Genomic DNA, 18,371 nt, shown 5'->3' with positions numbered 1-18,371 from the left:
AGGCAACCTAGTGTGAGTAGTCGTGTTGACAGGAAACGGGTAGGCCTATACTGCATGGAATAGGCAACCTAGTGTGAGTAGTCGTGTTGACAGGAAACGGGTCGGCCTATACTGCATGGAATAGGCAACCTAGTGTGAGTAGTCGTGTTGACAGGAAACGGGTCGGCCTATACTGCATGGAATAGGCAACCTAGTGTGAGTAGTCGTGTTGACAGGAAACGGTTCGGCCTATACTGCATGGAATAGGCAATCTAGTGTGAGTAGTCGTGTTGACAGGAAACGGGTCGGCCTATACTGCATGGAATAGGCAATCTAGTGTGAGTAGTCGTGTTGACAGGAAACGGGTCGAACACCTGCCGTGTCATTTGTCAGTTTCCGACAAGAGTGTCCCCAAAATACACACCTACAGTCTTTGTTGTTGGACACGCTTACGTTAATACACATGTGTAAAACTCAATGTTGTAGTGTGTGTGTGTGTGTGTGTGTGTGTGTGTGTGTGTATGTGTGTGTGTGTGTGTGTGTGTGTGCCCTAATATTTAAGTTTCCATGTGTGTGTGCCCTAATATTTAAGTTTCCATGCTGAAATGCAATTCCTTGGACCGGACTGAATCGGAGAATGCGTGACCAAATGCTTTTATTCCAAGTTGACTAAATGTAAAAAGAAAAGAAAAACAAACCATGGACGATCACTTTTGTTCTGGAAAGTCCTAAAAGGCATGAAAGCAAACGTATTATTTACGCAAATGGTACATCAACATAAAGTATGTATGGTAAACACCACATGACTAACACTGCCCCACATCACTGACTTACTTGGCTGCAGCCAGCAGCACGCAGCGCGACGCACAGCACGGGACGTGACTGCGGCAGTGCTGCGTCCGACCGTTGCTATGCGCTACGACACATAAGTACATTGTTCTGACGGGGTGTGTTGTATCTCCCACTATCGGTCGTGTGAAATCTGGAATTTTCTGACCAGAAGACACATTTTTTTACACAGTTCACTTTTGTGTGAATGACGAAATATCTCCGAAACCTCGCCGCTCAGCAGTGTTGTGATTATACGAGCTGTGATGGGAGACTGTGAAGTTTCTAAACTGTTGAGCATGCGTGTGTACAAGTCAGCACTTGTCTAAGACATTCGCAGTTCTGTTTCCGGGAGTGAAGCAAGACAAGAGGCATGGCTGCCAAGAACTTCGCCTTCATGAGTCAGAGAAACCAGGCCAGGGCGTGGACAAAGGTCAACGCCTCAGCCAACGTGACGGGTGGGTTCAGCGCGGAGGACCTGATGGGCTACCCGGAGTACGCGGCCTTCACCTACATCTGGCACTACGGGCCACCCGTGCTGCTCGGGGTGGGGGTGCCCGGCAACCTGGTGACCATCGCGGTGTTACGCAGGATGTGGAGCCAGGGGTCAGCCCAGCTGCCCTTCCTGCTGACCCTGGCCGTGGCTGACCTGTGTCTGCTGCTGTCCGGTCTGCTCTTCGACATGTGCTTCTACATCTTTGACTGCGACCTGCGCCACCTGCACGTGCTGCCCTGCCAGGTGCTCACCTTCGTCATGAACGCCGCCAACAGCGTGTCGGCCTGGCTGCTGGTGGCCGTCACGGCTCAGCGCGCGGTGTCCGTCACCCGGCCCCAGAGGGTCGCGTCGTGCTGCTCCCTCAAAGTCCGCGGCAGGGTTCTGGCCGCCATCATCGTCACGTCATGTCTGCTGCAGCTCCACGTGCTGATCGGGGGTCACGTGCCGGGCGCGCACCCTGACGGCTTCTGCACCGTGACCACGGACCGTGACGGCGTCCAGCTGGCCGAGACGCTGGCCGTGGTGTGGTCCATGGTGGACCTGATGACGTCATGCGTCCTGCCCTCGCTCGTCCTTGTCGTCTGCAACGTCTTCCTCATCCGGGGTCTGCGCGCCTCGGAGCGAGAGTTGCGCCACCTGGCGGTGTACAGCAACACCAGGAAGAGGCTGGCGGCGTCCATGACAACGGCGGTGCCCTTCCTGTCCCTGTCCTTCCTGCTCCTCACCTCGCCCATCTACGTCTACATCCTGTGGCACCAGCAGCGGGGGGACGCAATCGACCGTGACCCCCAGCTGTTGGCCCGTGCAGAGCTGGTGTGGGCTGTCACCAACATGCTGTGGTACGCCAACTCAACAGTCAACTTCCTCCTCTACTGCGGCAGCGGCCGCCACTTCAGGAAGGAGTTCTTCGTCCTCATGCGACTGTGGTTCTGCTGGTGCTGCCGCGCGGGGAGACTGACGTACGGTAGCCACAGGAGAAAGGACGGGAGTTGCCCAGTGGAGTCCCACAGTCCAGGCTTTGAGCACGTGTCTTCGCGGTATCCTCTGACCAGCACCAGTTCTTTTGATGGCACAAGTCCTATTGTCAGAACGGTGTGCTTCAAGTTCCCAGCGACTGCCCCAAGTTTTGTCGAGCTGATGACTTCAGGAGATGCATTCATGTCGTGGCAAGACCGCCACGGGTCGCACTTTGGGCGTCATACCTCCAATCGTCAGATAAATTCAAGAAATAGTGTTTCTTCGACAGACCTTTGAAGCAAAGAGAACATTCTGAGGAAGATACGATGATCTTTGAGCTTAAAGGCACAGTAAGCCTCCCGTAAACCATCACTGAGCTCCCCGAGCATCTACATACAGTGCAAGCATACTTCCATTTGAACGCTCACCGAACGGGAACATCCTGGCTGCTTTCTGTCGAGAGTGAGGCATTTTCAAAGAATTTATTTTCGTGGACTATCCGAACGGACTATCAGGCGCCTCGTTTTGATGCTAGACCTAACTTTTAAATAATAATAAATTGACAGCATGTTACATCATCATGACACGATCAGTACAATTCGAAGTTCGTAAACGTGTCACGCAAAACGTCTTTCCCGTAGCAGACGACGGTTCTGCATAGCGCCAGTTCCTCTGAACGCTCAACCGCCACCGCTCCAGTTCGTGTGACTTGCAGCCGTGTGTTGCGTTTTAGATTCAGAGGTACACAATAAAGTGCTATTGCAGATAACCTTACAGCGAGTCGCATTGAAATCACAAACTGATGACTAAATTGTGAAAAAAAGAAAACTGGATCACACGGGTTCACGATGGCTCAGGGGTAAGATAAACCATGCAAAAATAAATTCTTTGAAAATTGCTCGCTCTTTCCGGAGGACACCTAGGATGTTCTCAAGTAGTGAGTGTTTAAATGAAAGGGTGTTTGTACTGTGTGTAAAAGCCTGATAGTGTCTGTGATGGTTTACGGGAGGTTGACTGTGCCTTTAAGTGAACCTTTTCTGGGGATTAGTGGAAGGGCTCCTAATATGGACCACTTTTTGTTTCATGCTGATAACTAGCTTGTTTTCTTGCGAAGAAGTTTCATTTTGTGTTTGGTAGTCCTTCTCTCTTAGGTTAACCGTTAGGACTAATTAGAGTGAAATAGCTTTGATAGACATTCAGCAAAAATTAAATACAGAAAAAAATCACAAATGGTCCATATTAGGAGCCTGGGCGCCTAATATGGACCAGTCAAGCGGCCTTCACGAATCACTGTAAAAAGCCCCCTATACTTCAAAATAACATGATACAATTTAGTGTACAAGTCAGACTAATTAAAATATGCTTTAGATTTATCTGTTTCGGGTCGATGAGAGCATTATTTGAAGCACACCAGGAAGCTAAAGAAGCTATGAAATTATCAACTTCCACGAAAAGAAGACTTTTTGTTATATTTTTTTTAAATCTCGAGGGCTAGTTATAGGTTATTTCCAGCAAGCTTCTTAATGAATTAATGAAAATAGCCTTTAGCTTTTATTTTCTTCGATTTGTTGAAGGTGGTCCATATTAGGGGACTCGCACATACTTTGAGATTTTGCTATTATTTTTTATTTGCAGTAGAAACTCGGGGTCAACACTGCTAAAATGTAACAAATACCGTCTTAGCTGTCATATATAGCAATTTTTGTGTGATAAAAGCTTTGGCTGTGGACAGAAACGAGTCCGTTTTAGGCGGCAAATTTAGAGTGAACGCTGCCAAAAGTGAAAAAAGAGAAAAAAACTAACGGTTTTGAGGTTTGTGTTTCTGCAACTGTTTTGACATGTGCAAGTTATCCAGAGAGGGTGAATACAGCGAATGAAATTGTTTTGAGCGCTCTAGCGCCGTTAGTTTGTCAGAACAGGAGGTGGTCCATATTAGGAGCCGGTCCATATTAGGAGCCTTTCCCCTACCTTTCAATACAACGCGAATTTCGTGCAAAGAAAGGGAGGTTGTCTCCCCCAATCTCAAGCTGTGATTTTACAAACGATTCTCACGCGGTTACCTGTCATAATTATACTCAGGAAGTATAAGTTGAAAAAGCAAGTATTTCATGTTTTGCTCTTTCGTTTTAGAAAGATATAAATGTAGGATGTGGTATGTAGCATTAAGGCTAGAGAGAGCGCTGAGCTCAGCAATGAGAACATACCTATCTTTGATTTGCTATTTTCGTGTGTATGTATGAGTCAACTTTGTGTGAGTGTGTGTGTGTGTGTGTGTGTGTGTGTGTGTGTGTGTGTGTGTGTGTGTGTGTGTGTGTGCCATGTGCGCGAGTGTGTAGCATTGGTGCGAGCAGTATGGGTATAAGTTTTAAGGTGAGTGTAATTGTGTCAGCGTGTCTTTGTACCTGACCTGTCTGACCCACGTGTCACTCTGCACGTGACAAATGGACAGTGACGTCAGCATTCCGGGCGGCAAAAATTCAGGTCAGCCCGCTCAATCTTCGTCTTACCCAGCTGGGTAGGACAATACAAAGCCGCGCTGTGGACGGACCACATTGTTTGCACGTTATTTGTGTGGACGGACCACATTGTTTGCACGTTATTTGTGTGGACGGACCACATTGTTTGCACGTTATTTGTGTGGACGGACCACATTGTTTGCACGTTATTTGTGTGGACGGACCACATTGTTTGCACGTTATTTGTGCAGCTAAGGGTGTAAATAAAATGTTGATATGTAACTATTGCGGAGTGCTATATGTGTGTTCTTAAGTTCGTTTGAGCGGACACCATGTACCAGTAGGCCCCTATACCTGCTTTTATGAGCGCGGTCTTGATATTCTTGTGTGTGGGTGTGTGTGTGTGTGTGTGTGTGTGTGTACACGTGTGTGTGTGTTAGTATGTGTGTGTGTGTGTGTGTGTGTGTGTGTTAGTATGTGTGTGTGTGTGTGTGTGTGTGTTAGTGTGTGTGTGTGTGTGTGTGTGTGTGTGTGTGTGTGTGTGTGTGTGTGTGTGTGTGTGTGTGTGTGTGTGTGTGTGTGTGTGTAATGAATAATAGTACAATGAATATAGATTGTAACCTTGATCCACTCTTTGAGAACACAGACTGTTTAGCGGTACTCAAATCCAAATTCGTCTGCATGTTGTTTTAATACGGCTACCGTCCAAGAACATTGTTGTAGCTACAGTATTGTCAAACATTTAAGTGTCGTATAATGAGACGCGGCTGTTTTTCTGCTTTTCCGCCCAACAACATTATCCTACCCTTTAAAATCTGTGCGAGATGAGTGAAAGTAACTTTCGTAAAACATCACAATTTGGGACAAAACTAGAGATTCCTGGAATTTAAAAGAAAAGGGTTTCTACTTAATTAACGAGACAAAAAGATGTTCATTTACGAGTGGTGTCCCCTGTTGTTAAATGCGTCCGCGAGGTAGAGAAAGTTGTTTGACCGTGATTGCGACACACAGCCATATCAAAAGAGAAGGGACAAGCCTTGACAATTCTCAACTTCATTCAGTCTTACTGCAAACATATCACACGCTTAAATCACTCTGTGAGCTCCAAACTCTCGCGGTCCTGCATATCTATGTCGTGCCGAATTCACGGAATTGCCGAATTCGCGGAATCGACAATATTTTTGCCCATTTCGCGTAATCAGCAAAACGGTGCCTATTACGTGAAATCGGCAGCGTTTTGCCGACAATGCGTAAAGGCTTCCAGAATGTGTCCATTTCGCAAAAGCGGCAGCCAGTCTTTTACTCTGTGTCACCAAAACATTACTGTACCTCCCTATTATGGTTTTTATCGTCTATGTTGGTCTGTGTCGAGCATAACTCCGGAAATGCACAAAAGCTACATTTTTTGCCATAACTTATCGATAATTGTGATATCTATCCATTCGAGTATCTAGCTGTCTAAGTGTGATGATTTCCAAGGTATTTGAGAACTTTAAAACCAAAAATTGGCTGTTGATTTCCAAGGTATTTGAGAACTTTAAAACCAAAAAGTGGCTGTTGATTTCCAAGGTATTTGAGAACTTTAAAACCAAAAAGTGGCTGTTGATTTCCAAGGTATTTGAGAACTTTAAAACCAAAACGTGGCTGTTGATCTCCAAGGTATTTGAGAACTTTAAAACCAAAAAGTGGCTGTTGATTTCGCAAAATTGTGACATTTTAGGGGCCTTTACGCGTTTTCGGCAATTCCTTGAATTCGGCACGACATCTATGTTGGGATGTTAAATACAACCACAAACAAACGAATCACTGAGCAATACACACACAACAAACAACGTCGTGGTTGGCTCAAGGGACATCACCCGCCTCAAAACATCTTTTTCCAGATTGGATTATGTCCCTTCTCATTCGAATGTTTGGTTTCGTTACACTTTGAGAACAGATTTAATTTGTAAAATAGTGAGTTCGCAATGGAAAGCTGTCTGGTGCGTTGTTGTTGTGTGTGATGGGTTTTGAAATATCATTATGCATTATCATACTGGTGATCCCATGCACGAACACACACACACACACACACACACACACACACACACACACCCACACACACACACACACACACACACACATATACACATACACACATACACACACACGATATAAAACCAGTTCAAACATTTCGCGGTGTTTATAATAATCATATTGTAGCTCACAAGCAAGAGCGTTCACAAACAACACCGATGGCAGTTGCCATAACACGTATCTCCGCACGTTCAAACGATCATGAATGAACAACTGTAAACGAAAACCATAGTAGGCCTAACCAGTGTATCGTGGCAAGCGCTGAGTTGAGTTGAGTCAGTAAAATGTTAGACGATAAATACGCATGCGAATGCACACACTTTCAACAATGTAAAAATGTATGTTAAAATTGGTTTCAAAACAAGACGTACACATTAAAAGTATTTGAGCGTCCAGAATTGCTGATATTAGATAGGCTCATACACGTTCTGCATGATTGAGCAGCAAGTCCAAGCAGTGGAGCATGAGAAGCAATAAAATCAAGATCAACAGCCGTAAATCAAACCGGACAATGTAAATTAAACGTGGACTTAGAATACATCTTAAAAACGTGCTAATTATGACTATGTAAGACCTTTTGCTTACATAAACAATTTGCACATATAACAATAAATAAATAACTACTCCCCAAAAAGGGTAACACGAACAAGGCAAAACATAATTATAAAAGTAAAAACAATCGTTAAAATTAGTTACTCAGACAGGTGATTGAGTGAGAACATCGCAGGCACACATTTTTAACCGTCGCTGTAAAAAAACAAAACGTTCATTTTCGTGGAAACAGACCTCATGCGATGTTTTCTTTTCCAATGACAGTTTGACACATATGTTCAAACCGGGCATGCATTCACGTCCCTCGCCGTCTCTTGATGAAATATCTGACATAATGCAGAACTGTCGGTCTGAGAAATCATTCGTCCCGACCAGCACATTTCATGGGATTTCTGGTAAAGCAGAGTCAGTAGCTTATGTGAAGCGGACGTCGCTTAACTGCTCGAGTTCATACTCACGGGGCAATGCTGGCTTCATTCGTGGCATCTCTGTCTCTCTTATAACGCCGCCTTATATGGTGATGTATTATGTTTTGTTTCTATCGTGCAACTGTCGTCACACACAACTCTCTGCAATTCTACCTATTCACAATGTGTAGTTTTGTTGCCAGCAAAAGCCACAAGACACAGCCTGTCCAGAGACAACAGGTGGGCTGTGGACGAGACTGTTCTGCTCTCCGGCCTGACGAGTCTAAGGAGAACTGCTGACCGTGGAGTCCGACAGGGAGGATGAGGGGGACAGAGGGCGGGGCTTGCAGTGAGCTGTGGGCGGGGCTTGCCTGGACTCCGCCCTGACGTGAGGGTCGAAGCAGTCGTAGACGGGCTGCATGGTGGAGTCGTCGGAGCCTGACAGCTGCAGGGTGTGGAATGCCACGTAGCTCAGGTCGAAACACCCGCTGCTCACCTCGCCACTCGTTCCCGAGCACAGGCTGGCTTGACCCGGGCTGTGGGCTTGACCCGGGCTATGACCTTGACCCGGGCTACGACCTTGATCCGGACTGTCATTGGGCTGTCTGTCGTCCTTTGCATGTCCTTGAACCGGGCTATACACTCTGACGGGACTTTCAGAGCACTGGCGACCGTCGATAACTTGACCTTGACCCGGACTTTTAAAACACTGACTGCCGTCCTTCGCATGACCTTGTCCAAGGCTGTAACCTGGCATGGGACATTGAGGACACTGACTGGTGTAACTGAGAGTTTCACTTTGACTTGGGGTGTGAAAAGAACCTGTATTTTGTCCCGTGAGGATATGACCTTCTGCAGGCATGTCAACCTCTTTTGTAGTTTGACCTTCAGCAAGGTCGCGCAGTTGGTTCTCCGTGGAAGAAGCAGGCTGGGGATACTCTTTACAGCTGTCGTACCGAGTGGACGCCGCGCTGTGGGTGAAGGCCGTGTCCAGCACGCTGGGCGGGCCTCTCCTCCCCTCGGTACACGAGTGAAACAACGTCTGGCTCCCTGCGTCACTAGACTCCCGACCCGATTCAACGTCCGCGTCGTCACCGTTATCCTTGATGCTGTGGTCGGCGTCGCTGCTGGTGGTGGTGAGGAGTGATTCCTCCCCCTCCTCCCCCTCCTGCTCCTCCACTATCACCTCCATCAGGTCCACGCTGCCTAGCAACCAACCTAGGCACTGGGAGTCGGTGTCGGACGAAGAGTCGCTGCTGAGGTCGCTGTCGCTCTCCGCGCCCAAAGGCAGCTTGTCGAACGTCCTGCCGCTGTGGCGGTACAGCGACGTGTCGAAACTGCTGTCACTGCAGCTCGTGTTGACAGACCTGTTGAAGCTTTTGCTGAATCTCCCAGTATCGTTGGAGCTGCTCGTCAGGTCGTAGATGCGACCGTTTCTGCATTCGTCCACCCACGACAGAGACAATTCACTGAATTCACTGTCTTCTATGCACGTTGTCGTCTTCTCCCAGAAGGTCGTGCTGATAACTCCGTACTCGGAGGTAGTATGGTATCCGCTACCCTCTATGGAACTGAGCGTCTTGTTCCAGGCTTTGCTGTACTCGCCCAGTGAGGATTTCTCGCAGGTTGTGTTCAGGGACAGGTACAGGTCGCCTCGGAATCGCTCCACGTCCATCATCTTGGAAGTGACGTCACTCTTCTCGTCCTGTGAGCTGACGTCAGAGGGCTCGCTGTGTGCCACGTCATCCGTGACCTGGTCGCCACGGGAACGACAGCAGATGGTGACGATGGCGACGAGGAGGATGGTGATGGCAGCGACTACAGCAACGACAGCGGCCAGGACGGTGGGGGTTGTTGAGTCGTCTGGTGGAGACATCGTGATGGTGAGGACAGGGGTGGGGGTCGTGTTGACAGCTATGGCAGCCAGGCTCTGAGGGAAAGGTCATTTCGTGTTAAAGGATGAATCGGTCAAAGTAGCACGATGATGTGCACACGCACAGACACACAGACACGCACATACAGACACGCACAGACACAAACATGCACATACACAGTTACTCAAACACACAGACACGCAGAAACACATACATGCATACAGAAACACACACACACACACACACACACACACATACACACACAGACATATACACACACACACATACACACACACACACATAGACACATACATGCAGACAGAAACACACACACGCACACACACAAACATACACACACATGCATACAGAAACACACACACACACACATGCATAAAGAAACACAAGATCACACTCACATTCACACAGACACACAAACACACACTGACAAACAGACATACAGAGACACACAGAGACACGCACCCCCCCCCCCCTCTACACACACACATATAAAGACACACATGAACACACAGACAAGCATAGACACGAACAGACAGAGACACATGAACACACAGACAAGCATAGACACGAACAGACAGAGACACATAAACACACAGACGCAAGCAGACAAACAGAGAGAGAAAGCGAGAGAGAGAGAGAGAGAGAGAGAGAGAGAGAGAGAGAGAGAGAGAGAGAGAGAGAGAGAGAGACAGAGACAGACAGAGACAGACAGAGACAGAGACAGAGACAGAGACAGAGACAGAGACAGACAGACAGAAACAGAGAGACAGAGACAGAGAGTGACAAGGAGAAAGACCGACAGACAGAGTCAGAGACAGAGACAATGACAGAGACAATGACAGAGACAGAGAGACAGGGACAGAGACAGAGAGACAGAGACAGATATAGAGACAGAGAGACAGAGACAGAGCGACAGAGACAGAGAGACAGGGACAGAGAGGTCTGACTCGCTTACGAAAATAACAATTAACTTACCAGGTTTACAGCATTTATATCTCTTACTTCAGTTCCTGTCAAAACATCGGACACATTGTGAAGTGCATAATCCATTCCAGCGAGCGACTCAGCATCGGTTAGTGTGTTCTGATCAGAGCTGCCAGGGCCACGCAGTACGAGCGTCTTGTGTGTGGCTGTGGGACGAGTGTGTCTTGAGGTCTGACCCGTACATTGCAGCTGAACGGAGTTCACTTGAGAAAAGCTTAGCTAGCAGATGACAAAAAATGTGTTAAAGTGTGAGCGAAAATATCGTGCTTCTTGGACAGGCTTGTGCGTGCCTTATTTTGCCCGACTTTGGCCTCTCTGTATATAGACTGAGCAAAACAATTATTGCACCCATTTTCGTATCCCAACTAAAACATTCATTCCCGTGTCATTTCATTCAAACTTTCTATGCCATTAAAGGCCTTTCACTTGGCTATCTGGCACACCTTTCGGATCAAAGATTTCTCTTATAGGTAAGACATAAACGTCAGGCACTAATTAAAAAATTGACAAACATTCAGAATAGGCTTAACTTGGCATCTTTTTCAAACGAGGAGAAAGCCAACAGTTGTCTATCCACAACAGATTGTTTTGTTTTTCTATCTTGCGTATTTCTTGTGTTATGTCATTTCTACTGATGCAAGTGTGGAGCGCATGAGCAGTCAAAACGAGAGGTTTATGCGTCCGTTTTGAGGGGTACCATGACAAAAAGCGCTGTATTTCAGCAATGCCTGAATGGATTGCTTCGAAGCGTTCAGGATCTGTGTGTACTTGTTTTCCACTGCACATGAGCTCCTCACCTGCATCAGTAGAAACGACATTACACCAGAGATACACAAGATAGCAAACCAAAACAACCTGCGCTGGAGCGATAATTGATTTGGCTTTTTCAACGTATGTAACAGTCGCCAAGTTAAGCCTATTCTGATTCTTTTTGTCGATTTTTTAATTGGTCAGGTCGATTTTGGGGGTTGCCTTACTTTGGCTTCTTTCACGTGATACCTATAACAGAAATCTTTGATCCGAAAGGTGTGTCAGATAGCCAAGTGAAAGGCCTTTAATGGCATATAAAGTTTGAAGGAAATGACACGGGAATGAATGTTTTAATTGGGGTACAAAAATAGGTGCAGTAATTTTGTTGCTCAGTTTATATATATATATATCTGTTCTTCTGTTGTTGTTGTTGTTTTTCATTTCTTGCTGTTCGTTTTGTTTGCGTTGTAGCTAGGCCTAGCTGCAAGAAAGGACCATATAAACCGATGGCTATAATCCGTCGGTATTAAGTTTACGAGTTCGAGTTCTCTCTCTCTCTCTCTCTCTCTCTCTCTCTCTCTCTCTCTCTCTCTCTCTCTCTCTCTCTCTCTCTCTCTCTCTCTCTCTCCAACAAGAATAACAGACACAACTGCAACTCTTATTGATCACATATATACTGATAATAAGAAGATTGTTTCAAATGTGTATGTGTCCAATTCCAGTATCAGCGATCATAGGCCTATTTTTTGTTCGGTCTCTATGCGCTTGCCTAAATCAGGACCAAAAGGCCACACGACCATAGAATACATATAGGTTACACACTCCGAGTTCTGATTATCTTGCATATTTTCCCGAGGGTCGATTTTCAGGTATTACTGAAAATCGACCCGAGGGAAAATATGCAAGATATTCAGGACGAGGTGTGTAGGCTATTTATCCCATTACTCCGACGTTTTCATTAAAAACACTTACTTTTTCCACTAAAACCTGCCCGTGCCTGTTTTCAGCTTGCCAAAAGCCTCCGCAGTCGAAATTCATGTCAATGAATTCATGCGCAAAGCTAGTTCCCATTTGTCAGCATAATGGACGGCGTCATTCGACTTGTACGTGGACATTCAGTCATTCATATTGCTTATAAAAAGGTCTGCTGTCTGCTTTTACATTTTGAAAGTCATTTTAAAATATCCCTGTGTATATTTGACATCGGCTTTCGTTATACTCAATTCGGCATACCGGGTTTATATTTTTACCAGAATTGCGCACGACAATGGCAGCGCAACAAATTCAGTTCGGGCCGTGCTGGTTTGATCGTTGACCCAAGTCAGTTCGCATGCAGTGTTACTGTTTGTCAGTCGGGGATAGAAATGTTGGCTGTCATCGCGCTGTTCTGTTTCGGTTTTCACACGTGGATCACTTACATATTCAGTCGTCGGGTTTAGGTGAGCCAAAGCTTCAATACTTCGCCTGTTGTAGACGTTAAACAATAAAGCTTGGAAGTTGTATGTCGGCACTGAGAGTCGGTCGCGGTACATCGCTTTCTACTTTGTCCCGGTCTTGAGTTTGAACACCTAAGGTTGGCTACATCTAACACCTCACATCCTCTTCTCTTCCCCATATATCTTAACTGTATCTCCAACTTCTTTTCGTCTTCTTCTTTTCATTTTGATGCCACTCCCTCATTTGTCGCTGAACCCCGCAGTTTACTCGACTCGGATTCACACAACTCACAAGCCCGTCTAGCAGACGACAGTTCGAACAGTCTTGAACAGCACGGTTGCAAGCAGATTCAGCTATCAATCGAAGCAATACACTTAAAGCCAAAGCAAATAACCAAATGAGAAAACCTAACGTTTGATTTGACTTCATGGTGACTCTTCTGATAATTTTTTGGGCGTTGGAATGGATCTCAACGGGTTCCCAGCTAACTACCAGGTGACTGGGTTGTGTTTTGATTGCTCTCTCTCTCTCTCTCTCTCACGGTTCTGTGCAGATGGCTGTCTGTGTAAAAATTAGGGAGTATCGTCCCTTGATCCCACTCGCGATACTCGTTGAACATGCCTTTGACCATGCAGTCGCTTCAGCCAGCGAAATATCTCTACTCCGCTCTTTAAATCCATGCAGAATGTGCGTATCGTATGAAGTATTCTTTATTTTCTCAATATTGACACATGTAGGCCTGTACCTATACGTGATATTGACTTTGACACCATAAAATATTTCAGTCGTATGTTGAAAAAAGTAGTCCATCTGTAAACTCTGAATATGCAGATGACCTCTATAAATTATTCAATTGTACTCTGAAATCAAAGACAATGACCAATGACAGTTGAGATCGAAACTCGGTTGCGATGGATAATTCATATGGTTGCGATGGATAATTCAGAATAATCACCTCCTCAGCTAACAGAGACAAAGAGGCAGGTCATGGGATAAAGAAGTTTTAGACATTTTGATGAGTCTGCATTTTTTCGTGATTTTAGTGAAGCTCCATTTCAGAGCGTTTATGATTTCAGTCTTGCAGATGATGCTTTTAATCACTTATATAGCATTTTAAGCACAATTATAGATAAGCACGTGCCCCTGCGTCAGCATAGAGTAAAACATGCCAGACTTCCACCTTGGTTAACATCAGATATTATAGAGGCGATGGCTCTGAGAGATTATTTCAAGGAAAATAAGATGACAGACGAATATAAACAGCAGAGGAATGAGGTGTTAAACCGTGTGAGACAATCAAAAACTGGTTACTTTGATAAATTGATTTCCGATAAGAAAGATACTGCAACAATTTGGCGGGCAGTAAATGAAATCCTTGATAAATCTAGGAAAAAGTCAACTGCTAATCTAACAAAACTATCTGCGGAAGAATTTAATAATAATTTTATATCTTTAGCGGATACATTGAAGGCTTCTGTGGCAGAAACATATTCTCCGGATACAGATGATATGACTGTTTTGAAAAATTGGACGAATACTGTCAGCGGAACAGATTAAACAATGAAGCGTTTATCATTCCTCTAATTGCAGTTCATAAGGTCGGAACATTTATTGAAAACCTGAAGAATAAAAAGTCCATGGGTCCTGATAAAATACCCGTGAAGTTATTGAAGCTTTCTCTACCATATATTGTGGATTCGCTCACATTTGTATAATTATAACCTTAGTATTGAGCAGAACTTTTTTCCGTCTCAATTGAAAAGCGCCAAAGTCATACCCCTTCCCAAATGTAAAGATCTCTCAGACCCAAGTAATTTTAGACCCATTTCTTTGCTGCCTGTTTTGTCAAAACCATTAGAAAGGCATGTGCACAAGCATCTTCTTGCTTACATGGAAGAACAAAATTTGTTCCATCAGTTTCAATCCGGTTTTCGGTCCAAGCATTCTTGCCACACAGCTCTTACGTCTCTCTGTGAAGCTTGGCTGTCAGCAATGAACAAGTCTGAAGTTACAGGAGCATTGTTTTTGGATTTTAAGAAAGCATTTGACTTAGTCGATCATTCCATATTGCTGAAAAAATTACACTATTATTTGAAAAACGATTCGGTCTGTGACTTCTTTAAATCGTAACTTGCTGACCGGACACAGTATGTCACTCTACAATGCCAGAATTCGTCTACTGCACTAGTAAGACATGGCGTCCCTCAAGGGTCTATATTAGGACCTATTCTCTTTTGTATTTACGTTAATGCTTTGCCTTTACATGTATCGGATGATCAAGTCAAATGCGAGTTTTTTTGCAGACGATTCGTCTATTCATACCAGTAACACCTCGTTGGAATCAGTAAATTCTTCCCTGAAGAACACTTTGAACGAAGTTGCGAAATGGTGCACATCAAATGCCATGATACTGCACCCAGAAAAAAACTAAAAGCATTGTTATTACCACAAGACAAAACCATCAGCTAATTCCTCTTAAATTACAACTGTCCTTAGGTACAACTCAAATACAGCAAGTTAAAGAACATCGCATACTTGGTGTAACTGTCGATGAAGAAATGAAATGGCAAACACACATAAGCAGCCTCTGCAAAGTGTTATCAAGGAATTTGTATTTGTTGTCAAAACTCAAACATTATGCGAAGTCTGAAACATTAAACATGTTCGTTCATGCTCATATAATGCCTCATATTAATTTTGCTTCGACATTGTGGGATGGCTGCAGTGATGTTCACTTATTGAAACTCAATTCTTTGTACCGTCGTGCTGCAAAACTTATCCTGTATGAATCGCACATGTCTACAGAAATGAAGTTCAACAGCCTTAATTTCCTTCCCCTAAAAACCCACCTTGCATACAATAAGGCTGTCTTTATGTATAAATTAGTTCATGGTGATGTGCCCAGTTATGTGCAATCCTATTTTACACATGTTACACTGATATACACACACACATGCTCGCGCGCGCGAGCGTGCGCTCGCATACCTACACACATGCACATGCTATCATTTCATACCTAAAAGGAACAGTATCTAATCAAAGTAATAAACTAGTAAAACATCAAAATAATGGTCGAGTATAAACATAAAAAACAAAACACTTGGGAGCATTGCATACATTATCCGAGTACATAATGGAAACTAGACATCAGGGGCAGTTTATGGTGTGATCAAATGTGTGTGCAACTGCCTTTTGAAGGCCTTTAATGATGCGGATCGTTTGATTTCTATTGGCAAAGAATTCCACAGAGATGATCCTGAAAAAGCTAAGCTGGATTTATAAAGATCTATACGAGGAATTGGAGGAAGTAAATTTTGAGACCCATACCTCTTTCTTACTCTTTGTCATTTGTTTATTTTTGTTTATTTTCTTCATGTGCAAGAGAGTACGTTGTAAGGAATATCAAAATTGATTTTTAACATTAATTTTAGGCAGGAATTAGGTTTTTAAATCTTTGGTCAACATGATATTAGTTTATTGATAAAGTTTGTTAAATTAAAAATGTAAACATTTGATTGAGAAAATATAAAGACCAATAAAGAAGGATGCTCCCGGCTTGAACAAAAAAAATAGAGAGAAGGCGCACACAAAATAACGGTATCAGCAACCATGCAACTGAGGTTAAAAAAAAAAATTTTTAAATAAAAGAAAACACCTTGTTTTTATTTCATTTAGTTTGTTAGGTTGTTGCTATTGACTTTGAAGGGATCCTGATTTGGCCTATTATGGTCCGCTGGACCCGAAAAGCAACAGCTAACTAACTAACTATTGACTTTGAAACTGACGCGCCGGCGGAAACGCCGGTAACGCATGCGCAGAGAAGAGCAAACATGGGGAATCCCCTATTCTAAAAATAACCAACACTGGTAGCTGCCGACCTTCTACCAGACTCACATGAATACCGGGGGAAAACAAAAATTACCGGGCGATATAAACAAATACCGGGCGGTAGTTACACGACAGTTTGACTTTGACGGACACAATGTTGCAGACTTTTCAAGAATACGGGCCCGGGTAGGTATCACGGTCAGGGGTGTCTTCGCTAATCCCTCCTGACTGATACTTCTACCCGACTATCTCCACCTGTCAGCGCTAAAGCAGATAGATCACACTTTGTAAGGTCAATGTTCATGCCACACAGAAATGTCCCCCCTCCGCGATGTGTTTGCGAATGAGGACGTTGGTGCCAAGTCCCTAACACCTTGCCTTCATACTGGCACGGGACTTTGCCAGGTCTAACAAAAATAAGGTGGAGGTGAGAGGGGAAAGAGAAAGAGGAAGAGGGAGGGAAGGAGGGAGGGAGGCAGCGAGTGTGTGTGTGTGTGTGTGAGTGTGTGTGTGTGGGGGGGGGGGGGAGAGAGAGAGAGAGAGAGAGAGAGAGGGAGGGAGGGAGGGAGGGGAGGGGAGGTAGAGAACGAACGAACGAACGAACTTTATTTTACAAGACTAAAGGTTAACAATCTGTCTTTAAAAAAAAATAAAACATGTAATATTCAATGATGAATCATAAAATAAGAATAATAAAAATGCTAAATGATACATGAATATTTTTTATAAAGTCAAAAAGACCACGAACAGATATCAAACAAACAAACAAACAAACAAACAAACAAACAAACAAACTCAAGCAAACGAATTAAGAAACAAATAAACAAACAAACAAAGAAATTATTAAACAAACAAACAAATAAACTAACAAACAAACAAACAAACAAAAAACAAAAACAAAGTTTAAAAAAATGTATTCAGGTGAAAGAAACGTTGAATACACATGTATACAAAGGAACAAGCAAGCAAACAAACAATCAGGTCATATGCACCCAAAGAGAAATCTATACAAGTCAAATAAATCAATTATTAAAACAATACACCCACAATAAAAGAACATGTAGAAGTTGAAACCATGAACAAGATTTTTAAAAAAAGTAACATAAAAAGAAGTAAATAAAAATAATATTACAAATTATTATTAAAAAGAAAGGACAAAGAACAAGTGTTGACCTTAACGGGTCAATACTCGCCGCGTTGTGACACGGGGGTGGGACATGGATACCGTCTGCTCAAACAGTTCACCCATGACCGTCCCGGGCCGGATTCCAATCCGCGACCTTTAGTCACGCAAAACTGTTTCAAACCATACTTTCAAACCGTCTGTCTATATGTGCGTATGAGTGTGTGTTTTGTGTGTATGAAGTTTGTGTGAGAGAGTGAGTGATTGCGTGTGTGTGTGGGTGTGTGCGTGTGTGTGTGTGGGTGTGTGTGTGTGTGTGTGTGTGATTTGGTGTGTGTGTGTGTGTGTGTGTGTGAGAGAGAGAGAGAGAGAGAGAGAGAGAGAGAGAGAGAGAGAGAGAGAAAGAGAGACAGAGAGAGAGACAATGACAATGACAAATTCTTTTCTTTATTTACGAGGGTAGTGGCATAAGCAAACAGGTGCTTTTTTACATCCAGCCCTCGCCCATGGGAGGGTTTAATCTAATGATAATACATTTTAAAAATGTTGGAATATCAATTAAAGAAGTAATAAAAACAAACGATGAACAAGCAAACGATTAACAGA

General features: G+C 44.2%; 1 protein-coding gene across 1 annotated transcript; it reads left to right on the top strand.

Moving 5' to 3' along the window:
• The first annotated feature begins 1,180 nt into the window (after positions 1 to 1,180).
• LOC138953359 (12-(S)-hydroxy-5,8,10,14-eicosatetraenoic acid receptor-like) lies at positions 1,181 to 2,557 on the top strand. Its single transcript, XM_070325158.1, has one exon. The coding sequence runs from the start codon at positions 1,181 to 1,183 to the stop codon at positions 2,555 to 2,557; it is 1,377 nt and encodes a 458-aa protein (XP_070181259.1).
• The last annotated feature ends 15,814 nt before the right edge of the window (positions 2,558 to 18,371 follow it).

This window comes from Littorina saxatilis, linkage group LG17, assembly GCF_037325665.1.
Source record: "Littorina saxatilis isolate snail1 linkage group LG17, US_GU_Lsax_2.0, whole genome shotgun sequence".
NCBI lineage: Eukaryota > Metazoa > Mollusca > Gastropoda > Littorinimorpha > Littorinidae > Littorina > Littorina saxatilis.
Note: the sequence above shows the minus strand (reverse complement) of the source record. Positions and strands in the feature narration are given on the sequence as shown.